Here is a 12,915-nt window from a genome sequence, read left to right as displayed (position 1 = left end):
TCCAGCACTGTATGGATAAAGCCAGAACTGCATTTTAATAAAGCATTTGAAGGGAATGCTTTGCTCCACAAACTCACCTTGCCTGGAGTACTCATCAGCCTCGTGGTGAACAAGGTCAGTCACACAGCCACCATAGTGCAGCCTCTGCTCATGGTCGAAGGCCTTGAGTGTCTCGCTCGAGCTGTAGGACTTCTGGGTAGGCACGCGGCACTCGTCTGCATCAAGGGAGGAGGTGTTGTACTGGTCATTGGAGCAGCGACCCCTGGTCAGGGAGCGGTGCCTACGGTCCTTCAGATCCATGCTGAGGTTGGGTGGGAGTCGGGATGCAGGAAGAAGAGATGGAATTGGAGGAAGAGGAGGAGGGGAGGAGAAGGTGGTGGGGGGAGATGGAGGGGCCTCCTAGCGGGCCTCCGTAATGTCAATCTCCACTTCAGTCACCTGGAAAACAGAGATAGAGAGAGGGAGAGATAGCGAGAGAGAGAGTGGAAAAGAAAGCAGAAACGTTGGTACAAAATTAATGGATGCACTGCTGTGACTCACTCTTGCTTTGCACTCCCCGGAGAATCTACAGGGAAAGTTAGGTAAGAGGGAGCGCGGCGAAAAGACATTTGAGCAACCAGGCAAATATACATCACTTCAGAGTATTGATGCGGGATAAGTAAGGCTATTGTGGGGAGAAACAGAGCTGCCAGCGCCGGGGTCCACAGACATAGTCGACCATCGACCGGGCTGATGAAAAATGGTCAGCCAGCATTTAAATCTATGACATAAAAACAGAGTGACTCAAATACAGCCCAGTCATCTTAAACGATGTCGGCGATTGAATACAGACACAAAAGGTGAAACGATGATGACAAGAAAAGGCAGAGAATGAAGAAAGTGGGAAGAAATCCGAGACGGCCATAATAATGGGAAGAGAAATGGCAGATTATCTACGCTGGTACAGGGTGGGAAAGAAAGAAAGAAAAAAGAAAGAAAGAAAAGCAGCCGGATGCAACAGGAAGGATGGAAGAAGTGGAGAAATGACTTGAGGGCATTGCTAGTCTCTCCCTCATTATCAGAGTGAGAATGAATCCCGCTCCCTTAGAGGCTGTAAGGGATAATCAAACACAGCCAGACGCAGATTCACACACACACACACACACTCACACACACACACACACACACACACACACACACACACACACACACACACACACACACACACACACGTACAGTATGGAGGTACCTGTGCTGAGATAACGGCGTTACCCGGCTCTGACTCAGCTTGTAACATAACTTGAAACACAGCTACACATGTGCATCAACACATCTTGTGCTGACGTCTTACCTGTCCACTGCTATTGCATCACAGTCAGCCTACTTTGAATCCATTCAAATCTTATACTTGTGGATGCAGATTATACATGATTATGATGCTAATACAGCATGATACTAGCGCAGCGGCCTTGAGCTACGCATTACATTAGCAGCTAAAGATCAAAGTACAACAATACAACAACCAGCAGTAATTGACAGGAATGCTTCCAGCAGCTGCCTGTATGGGATATTTATGGTAATAAATAGGTCACCCATGTTTCTATTGCTTCAGGCAGAGGAAAGTCTGGTCCACCCACTGCATTACAACGTAGCATTGCATTTTCATCAAAATATCTCTGTCTCGACACAGTATGTATTGATGCGGGCACTACTTGATTCAAAATATGTGATGTAACTAATTGCATGCTGGTACGGAAGAAGAATGAGAAGGGGAAGAAAAGAAGGAGAGAGAAGGAAACAAAATGTGAGTTAATCTATTCAATGAGGGCTCATTTTAAAATGCTTAGAAGTTAGTATTGAAAAGTGCCCTGCTATGTCCATTGATTAACAGTAGGTATTAAGTCTCATAAAGAGCTCATTATGCTCCAGCATCCATCACACAGGCTATTAGGAGTTCAACTTTAATGTGTTTGTACCTTGAATGGAGGGCGAGGAAATAGAGTGGGCTACTGGCTAAGCAAATTCGTGGACATTTTGATTGGCATTATGCAAATGGTTGGGCTTTGTGAGTGTGAGCGGCTGCTAGTGGACACTGTACGTCCTTTAGTGCGCATGAGGTTAGAGTCATGACTATGTTTAAGAGATAGTTCAAGTTTGGGGGAAATTCCTTTTTAAGAAGTTGGATAAGGAGTTTTTGAGACTGGTATCGATCAGCAGTGATAGAGCAGTGCTAAACTTTGTCAGTTTATATAGCTGTGGTTACATATATAGGAATACATGTGTCAATATAGCGATATACAGTTAACAGGTCTGGACTTGAGTAGTAGTTTTCAGGTGTAATGTTATTTGAGTTGCAGGAGAAGAAACACAGGATGAGAGATAGATGGAGAAAGTGGAGAAAGCTGAGGGGGTCAATCAGGAAATCTGTAACGCATATCAATCACATTCCACCCACACGGGTGTTTTCCTCAAGGTCGCAGAAGCACACACCTTCAGATACACACACCCCAAACTTTTTTTCTTAATTACTCCGGTGACAGCTGTCTAACTCCGCCCGATCGTCACACTGAGGTGGATTATCTCATTTATCAGAAGTATAATGACTTATATCATTATGACTCACACTTTTATGGTATGACTAGTTAAGCACACAGATACATGTATATTCATATACAAACACCCAGACAAGACTTGCACCCACATGAGCCTGCAATTAGCTGCATTTCCTTGACTGTCGACAAAGGGTGGTTAGACGAAGGAGAAAAGAGACATGTGTGCGACCGTGAACTGACCATGAAATCCAGGCAGAATGAGAAATGTAATTGGAAGACGACAGCGAGGGTGGATAATGCATCTTTCGAAATTACAGAGGTGAAGTTCGGTACTGATAATGGCCTTTTGTCTGCAAATAAGAGGTCGGGAAGAAAAATATGGAAAATGACACATTGTAAATCCACTGTAACTAGAAATCACACCCTGTTAATAGGAAGCTAATGACATCAATGGATTAGCGAGCATCAAACAAGATGGATTCCCATTCAACCTGAAAGAAGCATAGAGAGTCCAAACATCAAAGAAAAGAAGGCAGCAATAAAATAACTGTTAACACCACTTTTTAAATACAAATGCAGCTATTTTAAGAAACAGTATTTTTTTTACCCATCTACTGTATAATCACATGCTTCAAGAGTGTCTCTTACACATGCAAAGTAAGCAGCTAGATTTTTTTAAACTGTCAAAAACTAAATATATCTGACATATTGGGCCTTCTGTAGGAAGCGATAAAAAAACAATTGTCAACAAATTGTCCAACAAAAGGAAACATTAAGCTTTACATTTGAGGAACGTACATGAAAAACCGACATGAATATCATATAATCAAGTTAAGGTTATTATATGTTTTTGAGCAACTATAATAATAGGATGATGACATTTGAGGCCATATTGGTCCATTGATCCTAATTAAGACTTTAAAATTCCTTGGATGATATTGCGTGCTTCCGCATCTGAATGACTTACATATGGCTCTTAGATGCTTGATTGATGATTTGTATTGTTAAGACGTTTTAGGCACATCTGGAGTTAACTCTTAACAGACAATTAAGAGGAAATATAAGAGAAACATAAGAGAAATATAAGAGAAATATAAGAGAAATGTAAGACAATGTTGCTGCATGAGGTCCATTCTGTCACAATACGTAACAAAACAATTGAACGTTTTCCTAAAATTGCTTGTAGAACTCTTGTTAAGGTGGCTGATTCAGTCGGTCCTCAATAAAAACATTTTTTAAAAGTAAAACACAATTTGTCAAATCAGCAGGCCATTCTGCAGTGTTTCTTTCAGCAGTAGGTGCATTTATGTTTTTTGTTGCATCATGCCTCAAATGTGCCTGAAAAAAAGTGCTGCAGAGACAGCCAGCTCTGGGAACATGCTGATCGCAATCGACCCGCCTCGGCTATGCATATTATTTCACTGCATTTGTAATGGTTACATGCACATTGGCTATAACCCAAAGACAATTAGCTCCAAAGATTCCATCCAGCCATCTCATTTATCAAACAAATAAGTGGGGAGGCGGTGTGTGAGTGCTGGTATAGACACAGTTTAGGGCCATCACACTGTAGGAGGCTTCCTGTCCATATGACTCCTACAGCAGCTAACTGGGAGGAGGCTCAACAAGGGCAAGTTTACTCTGTATAAGCTACAAACTATCCTGACATTTATTGACATTTATTAATATAATATATTCTTATCCTCTAGACAAAACAGAGCATGCACAGTTTACAGTTTGTTTTTAACATAAACCACTATATGTGCTCTATACGCTTTAGGGCTGCAACTAACAATAGTTATCCATGAATCTGCAGATTACTTTCTCAAATAATTGATGATTATTCCTTCGGTCTATGAAATGTATGTCTCGTTATCCTTGTCAAATCTTCAAATGACTTCTTATGTCCAACTGACCAAACCCCCCCAACACTTATTTTTTTTATCACATAAGACAAAGAAAAGCAACCAAACTTCACAATTGAAAAGCTTAAACTTGCCCTGAAAAAATAACACGAGATGAACCAATTAAATTATGTTTGTTTTTCTTCATTCAAGTAATTCATTCATTGTTTTTATCTCTATGTACTTTATGTACACATATATGTACAATATGCAAGTCTCTTTATAACCCTGATACATGTGAATACAGCAAATATGTTTTTGCACATAGATATGAATACACTAATTTCTATCTGATCTTATCTTATGGTTGGATTAGAAGAGCCTTTAAAGCAGCCGTTATCTGGCTCATTTAATTAAATTGTAACCAAACCAAAAGCAACAATCAGCCAACAAGACTGTGGCTAAAAGCCTGATAAAACACAGCATGGAGCCTTTCCATCACAGGATTCATCCACTCTTCCAACACTCTTTGTCAACAGGAGATGAAGTTCTTCATTTGGTGTCTTTTTTCTTTCTCTCTCTCTCTCCCTTTAGAATTGTCTTTAATTTGAAAGGAATATGAATAGCAAAAGACGGGCTTTAGAAAACACGAAGCTACGTTATCACAAAAGACAAAATTGTGGCTATGAAGCATTTTGCTCCCAATTTTCTGCTGTTTCTCTGCCGCAGATCAAATTAAGTTGTTTACACAGTTTGCTCACAAAGACAAAGAGGGGAGGACTCTGAGTGACTGAGAGAAACAAAAGAGTAGACGGTGAGAGAGAGGAGTACAGAGATGTTGCGTGAGAGTAAAGGGGGGAAAACAAATTGGCATATGAGAATTGTGCTCAATTACACATCAGCAGAAAAAACCTGCGTGCATCTCCATTTCAGGAGGAGCGTCCTACTCAAGGCCCGATATTATACAGTTCATCAAAGCATCCAATTACATGTTTAGATTCCCCTTAACAGCAGCTTATACTTGACATCATACTTTAAGTGTAAATCCTTATTATCTTTAAGATTAATTAGTTCTTATTTCGGAAGTAAAACATTTTCAGAGTGTGCATAAATCAATGTAAGAACTTTTAACACTGTATTGAATTAATATTTTTTTTGGTCAAACATCTCATTATGTACTATGCACTTTAATTTTCCCTATATGGATAACAATAATCTGTATAGATGTGTGAAAAATGAGAGACGGCTCGTGGGAGCTTTACTGTCGGGGTCGAGCATCCTGATTACTTCCTGTTCTGAGATGGAAGTGTGCATGTGTGTTACATGTATTAGCATATATAAATATTCCTGTATTTATCCACATCTATAAATGCACCATGACCTCTATCGTTCTCACACACACACACACACACACACACACACACACACACACACACACACACACACACACACACACACACACACAAGCTTTGGACCGGGCTCTGACTGAGAGGCTCCTCGCTACGAAGAGTCATTAATCATGTCTTCGATCTCAGGTGGCATTGAAAGTGCACGCACGCAGAGACACACGCACACAAATATACGTAATCACACACACACGTATATACACACAAGGCTAAAGGATGGGGCTGCTTACATGGCTCCGGATCAACTGGAAACTGCGGTCCTTTCTGGGTCCAAGATGATCTGTGAGCCAACAGCTAAGGGGCGTGCAGGACAGGAAACATTTCATCACTCTCTCTCCCACACACCTCGCCTCATTACCTCAAACACCTCTTTCAGCCAAATGGGAAAAAATCACTTGCTTATTAAGTGTGATCGGTCGTGGTATTCACTAACTGTGTCACTGTTTGCATTTGGACGAGTATAAATTGGCATGTTTTTTTGGTCGTTGACATTGCGGTGATATTGATGTTCTAAAGTCATTTTTGTGCGACCAGCTTTCTTAATAGCACGTCGCAACCACTGCAGGGCTGTGACCAACGATTACTTTCATGACTGATTAATCTGCCAATTAATTTCTAGATTAATCAATTAATCGTTTGGTCTATAAAATGTGACACAATAGGGGAAAATGTGCATCCCAGTTTCTCGAGGTGATGTCTTCAAATGTCTTGTGTTGTCAGTCCAAATATATTTACTTTAACTTGATATAAAACATAGAAAATCAGGAAATCTCCATATTTAAAGGGGCTGAAAACTGTATTTTTCTGCTATTCTTTGCATGAAAAATTACTTCAACGATTAATCGATTATCTAAATAGTTGCTGATTATTTTCTTTTCAACACATTGATCAATTGATAATTATGCAGTTCTAGTCGCAACAAGACGACTTGTGAATGCAGTGGTGTTGTGCATTATCTCAGATTCAGGAGCCCCTCATTAGAAAGTGAGCACACAATAAGTCCGTGGTAGACTTTACAAATTAGGCTGTCTTTCATCCGCACCGCCACACAACAATAAGGTCACTGTCACTTACAAAAATAAAACAAGATACATCCTCTGTAACTAAACCTGCTTCTATCAGTTTGCAAGCCTCTGCAAATTGATTTTGATACTTTACTGAAATAGAACGGAAACAAAAACACATTTAGCAGTCGACAATATTATGGTGCGCGTTCCAATATGTTGAGCATCGATGTCGACTTATACACACTAATTACTTGTTCTGTGCATTCTTTGCTGAGTATGAATGAGATGGAGGGTACGTCCCCTACGACCAGCCAGGCTGGGTGCACTAATTATGAAGTATTGTTGAGCCCATACAAGAGTAAAAGTTAGACATCCCAAGGTCTGCATGTGTGACTCAGACTTCTGGTCCCTTCAGGGAACGAGATGGATGAAAGTTGATCAGGAACTGTGAAGAGACCTCACCCAGCTTCCATTTTCTTCTCAGTCCCTAGTTTCTCATCCTGTCATTTGTCAGCATGGAAATGAAGGGAGGGGAAACAATCCACCCCTCTCTCTTCCTTGCTCTCTGTGCCTGTGTAATCTCCACACTGGGCTGCAGAGTGCCACAGAGCCTCTGTTTATTAGACTAATCCTTAAATCCACATTCTGCAGGCCTCGCAAAGCTCTAATCTGACTCAAAACAAAGGGATTAGAGACGACAAGGTCCCTCTCTCTGTCTCTCCACGTCTGCCAGAGTGGGGCTCGGGGTGACACACACATGTGCACAGAAACACACTGGCACTGTTGCATGCACTTGCCCGTCACACCCATATTTGCAAAAGACTGATTGGTGCCTGCAAACCCTCACATTCACACACATGCTTCCTGTGAACACAAGCTGGCTGTGAAAAGACAGGCAGTTAGAGCCAAGGTGCAAACAAACTGGGTAATTACACATAGCTCAAAAACTCAGGGGAGAAATGACGGACAAGATGAGAATGAGCTGTGGGAATGAAACACGGCGACAGCGGGGAGGATATAACCGGAATAACTAAACAAACTTGGCTTATATTATAGACCCACACGGCTGCAAAAACAACAGAGGAGTATCATTTTTTTCACTCGGAAGCAGTGGATGCCAAGAGTCCACTTTGGGGGCTACAGGCCTGTTACAGTATAAACACAAAATAAAGCACAAACAAATCAATATTTGTCAAGAACTTATCTACATTAAAGGGCCTTCAAATCCACTCTGTGTCACCATGAGAATATGCTCCAAATTTACAGCTCAGTTGAGTCTCTTTACAACACCCTGGGCCCATTTTAGACAGATGCTGCATCTGCGAGGGGCATACTCGAAACTTATTTTCATTCTCTCTGTTTTCTTCTCCACACAATTCGAATCACACTTTCATTCCATTTCTCCACATCAGGGAAAATTAAATTAAGTTCAGTTATGAGCGTTCATTCGGCTGTTAATGCTACTTTTACACCGCAATCTTTAAGTAACACTGAGTCTGTTGAGCAAATGTAGCATGCAATAATGTTGACAAGTAGGGCTCTGTTTATTTTCCGGCTCCTTTCACACACTTTCACGCCTTATACTTTCTTTTATGTCAGATACAAAAATATGGAACAAGTAAAACATAGTGCCGACTGTTTCTGTGTGGGCATAATATTATGATAACATCAGTAGAAACATCTTAAATCATCTTTGCCAGTACTTGTGCAAATTCTGGCCTGAGTGACATCTACATATAGCCATATAGACAGTTTAATCTGGTCTCCTTACAGACCTTGCTCTAGTGCACTAGTATAAATGCTCTTGCTATAGAAGAATTCTTCTGCAACATGGATCGTTGCCACAGCTTCTGTCACACAATCTGCCATTGTTTGATTATCAGCTGATAAGGATTCAACTTAACACCTGCCAGCAAAACTTAATTTAAGCAGGTTTCTCTGCCCTTGTTGCTACGAGTATGCAGCATGCCAACGAGGCCAAATAAATCTTCATGATTCAACCATGTTAGTGCGATGTCACCTGTTGAGGAGTAACAGCTTACACTTTTTTTATGATTGTAGTTAAGTTCCTGCTGTTTGATTACATCAACACATTTGCAGCATAGCTCAAGTCAACTCTGATCATTTTTCTTTAAACAGAATTCAAATGTAAAGTCTGCATTCTCAGTAGCCTGTCTCTGTCGTGTCTTGTGGAGTTTGTTAAAGTTTTCCTGTTGTAGTTATTATTGTATTTTATTTCCTTGTCAGATTTAGTTTGTTAGTCAAATTCATGTTTAGGATAGTTCATGTTTATTCTTAGTTGGTTGTTTAGTCACCGTGTCTTACGTCCAGTCTTGTCAGTCACTGTCTGTCATTTCACTTCCTGCTTTATTTTATACTTACCTCTTGTCCCTCATTCCAGATCTCTTTACTTCCTGCCTTTGTGTGGTTTCCCGCCATCGTCAGTGTCTGCCCCGCCCCTGATTGAGTGGTGCCCACTCACCTTATGTAAAAATAGTCCCGTCTCTCCTTGTCTTGTGCCAGTTTGTCTTGTTATGTCCCTGTGTCATGAATCAGTGAATCAGAAGTGTCTTGGAATTTTTGGTATATCCTCCTTGTGAGCGTTTTGAGTTGGTGCTACCCTTTGCAAGTAAAGTATTTTATTTTACACTTCACATCTGTCTCTGGTGTCGTGCATTTGAGTCCTCCTACCCTGTGTCTGAGTTTGTTACAGTCTCAAGCTGTAAAGATATCCAGCCACTAGGGGTTGAAACATAGACTTTATATTAGAAGTGGACGTAGCTATTGTGACGTCACCATTGGTTTGTGGACTAAAGCCTTGGAGTATGGCATTTTGCCCGTCATCATCTTGTTTTCTTTCAGGAGCGACATACGAGGGTGGAGCAAAGTACAACCAAACACTGAAAAATACATTTTTAGGCAACCAAAATGTTACAATTAACTTTCAAGAACTAATAACGGCCGGGAAAAGCTTAAAGTTATAATACAAAAACATGGACAACACCCAAACTGGAAAACACCATGTGGTAGCGACCTGTCAATCACGAGACAGCCCCAACCTAAAGCATACCCTCATTGTCGTTTCTTTGTTAGCAACAATAAGAGAAGGCTTGATGTCGGCAATTCAATAAATGGACTCATTGTATGTGAGAGTCAAGATCTGACCATAGTGTGACACTGTGGTATCATATTCTAAGGTTATGGAGCTCTTCCATGCTGGGCTGCACATCTGACAGGAGTGTTAGTGCAAGCGAAGGTCATGTGCAATATAGAAAAGCATGACAGTCTACAGATGGATAATGTCAGTAGGGGAGGTCACGGAGCAATGCTACCTGTTCTTTTATTCAGTAAGGGAATTCCTGCTCATTCTCATTCAGCGGAATCGGGCCCATGCTGGTATGTGCATGTGCTAAGATGTGTGAATGTGTGGGCTCTTTCACCTATGCCCTAGGAACTAGCTGCAGCACAAAGATTCAGGGCAAACTTTGCTTACTGCCAGCAAGTTATTAAAACAATCGAGTGCTGACAAGCCCTGCATTCTGTCGCCGAGGGAGAGGGCTAGGGCTTAATAACTCAGTGTCACGCCTTGACATTCTTACCATCTGTCTGGGTAAAATATTCAAATGTGCAATAAATGTCACTGGGGACAGACGGTGACACTGTCTAATTAACACTATGACAGAGGTGACACACTGAGGTCTTTGGCTGGTTTTACTGTACAACATGCATCGCCTGTGTATGTGTGTGTGTGTGTGTGTGGGTGTGTGTGTGTGTGTGTGTGTGCGTGTGCGTGAATAACTTTATGCAGAGGCATAATGCTGTGTGACACTGGCAGTTTTTACCACTATTCTGTCTCTTTAGAGGAAAATCAGCTATTGTTTAACTAAACAGAAATGTGTAGCACTGACAAACACATTAAAAGGTGTAAATGACAGCAGCTATAGGGCTATGCAATCCTGGAGCAGTGAATACATGCCAGAGAAAAGTCATTTTCTTAGGCTGAAATGTCAAATTGGGGGAGAGTGGGTAGGAGACCACATTGCCAGCCATGTACGGGTGTCTTAATTCAATATATGTAGATCAACAACAAGCTTCCTTATCTTCAGTAGAACTAGTGCAGGCTGATTTCCCCCCCTAAATGTTGGGGTAAAAACCTTCAGAACTGGACTGTGTCCTTCATTTATGCCCACAGTTTGTTTTTGCAAATCACAGAACTTGACCTTAAACATGGCATTCAACCATGAAGCCTGAATGCGATTTAGTATGTGTGGTTTTGGCGTGCAGTGTAAAAAAAGCAGGCCCAAAGCACTTAGTTGTTTAGTAAAAGGGAAACATGGGTAAATAAACACCATAGCAACGTGTAGAAAAGGGTTCTCTCCGGGATGTCGTGATTTTGTGTGTTAGTTTTATGTGATAAAATAATTCTATTTTGCAGGATGGTAAGGAAAGAACATGGAAGTAACAAACCTTAATGGCACAAACAAGAATACATCAACAAGGGTGTGCAGCCACACTAGCAGCCCTGTGAGGCTGCAGGCACAATGGTGCTTTCAACTAAATGCTAATGTTAGAAGGCTAATGTGCTCACAATGCACTAATGTTGTGATGCTGACATTAAGAAGCTAATGTGTATCAAATGCATTATTTTAGTTTAGCCTGGCAGCATGCTAGCATGTGCTAATTGCTGCTACTAGATTAATCCAACTCATATACAGGTCAAGCTTCAGTGTTTCACTGAATAAGTGAAAACTTGACTGGCCTGAGGTGCTACAGGAAGCCAATGATTCTGATGTGAGGTTTCTACAGGATTCAGTAAGTTTCATGTAAGACTTTTTAAGATCGTTTTTTGACCACATAGAATGAACTGTAATAAATGCATCAGGGTTAGACCAATATATCGGATGTTCGATATAACGAGTAAATTCTGACCGGGATGGAAAACCTTTATTTTTGCCAAGCAAAAAAGTGAATACATTCTGATTATCCTTTGCTGTTAATGCAACAGTCAAGCATTTATTTTAAGAATATTACAATCGTATATATACAATTTTTTATACATTCACTGAAATCACAATTATATCCATACATGTGCATCTAGAACAGGGGTCAGGAACCTATGACTTGCAAGCCATATATGACTCTTTCGACAATTTTGAGCTGACATTTTTTAACATGATTAACAAGTAATAAACAATTATAATGTGTCATTTTAAAGTAAAACATTTAGCAGGGGATTTGTTTTTAGTTCTCCCCTCTCCTTTGCTCCGCTCTGTCTCTGACTGCACAGCGCACACACTTACACACGTGTGTGTGTGCGTGTGTTTGTGTGTAGGGGGCGGAGCCCTGCCCTTCGTGAAACAGCAGAGGAGAAACTGCGCAAAGCAAGCAGTAGACCGGGGGGGTCAAACTCAATTACAGAGAGGGCCAACATTAAAAACTGGGACTACGTCGAGGGCCAAACACGGTCCACATTTATTGAACAGGATACACATATTGGATAAAGTGCAAAAAGATATGGAACATATTTAAGTCAACTGCAAACGGATTGCTGAGCAGTTCAATTTAAATATCTGAGCTGCAAAGTCGGCAAATGGTCTCAGTTGATCAGCAGAAGACTGTCGGGAACACAGCGGTGGAGATGTTTGTCAGTGTTTGGAAACACGTAGTGCCCAAAGTTTCCTTAATGCATCCGAGTCTCCCACAGGCAGCTTGGCTTGGAAAGCTCTCACTGCATCATACATGTCTGTGATCACACGGCCCTGAAGCTGCAGGTTTAACATTGAGATGCTTCGTTATGTCGCACACAAAGGCCAGCTCACATCGCCACTTTTGTCCCAGAGAAAAATCTATTCTTTCCCTCGACTGAGCCATCGCACCGCCATGTTCAGAATGTATCTCCTCAGGAAAAGACTTACATTGACTCTTATAAAGTTTCCTGTCTGTGTTACGGTGCTTATTACATGTTCCATCTCCAGAGCTTTACAACACAGCGCTTCCTGGTGTGTGATGCGGTGATACACCGTCAGCTCACCTGCACAGTTCTCCCGCTGCATCTTCTCCCGCATCCTGCACTAATCCGCTCTTTTCATCGCATCGCAGGCTCCGTCTGTCGTCAGTCCCGTCAGTT

At 41.3% G+C, this 12,915-nt stretch overlaps 1 protein-coding gene across 1 annotated transcript in view; it reads right to left on the bottom strand.

Annotated features, from left to right (window-relative positions):
* tenm2a (teneurin transmembrane protein 2a) overlaps positions 1-300 on the bottom strand; it is a 160,163-nt gene extending 159,863 nt beyond the window's left edge. The window contains 1 exon segment of the mRNA XM_029440926.1: positions 78-300. Within this exon segment, the coding sequence (XP_029296786.1) occupies positions 78-300 (223 nt within the window).
* Positions 301-12,915: the final 12,615 nt, after the last annotated feature.

Source organism: Cottoperca gobio, chromosome 10, assembly GCF_900634415.1.
Source record: "Cottoperca gobio chromosome 10, fCotGob3.1, whole genome shotgun sequence".
Taxonomy (NCBI): domain Eukaryota; kingdom Metazoa; phylum Chordata; class Actinopteri; order Perciformes; family Bovichtidae; genus Cottoperca; species Cottoperca gobio.
This window is presented reverse-complemented; position numbering and strand designations above follow the sequence as displayed.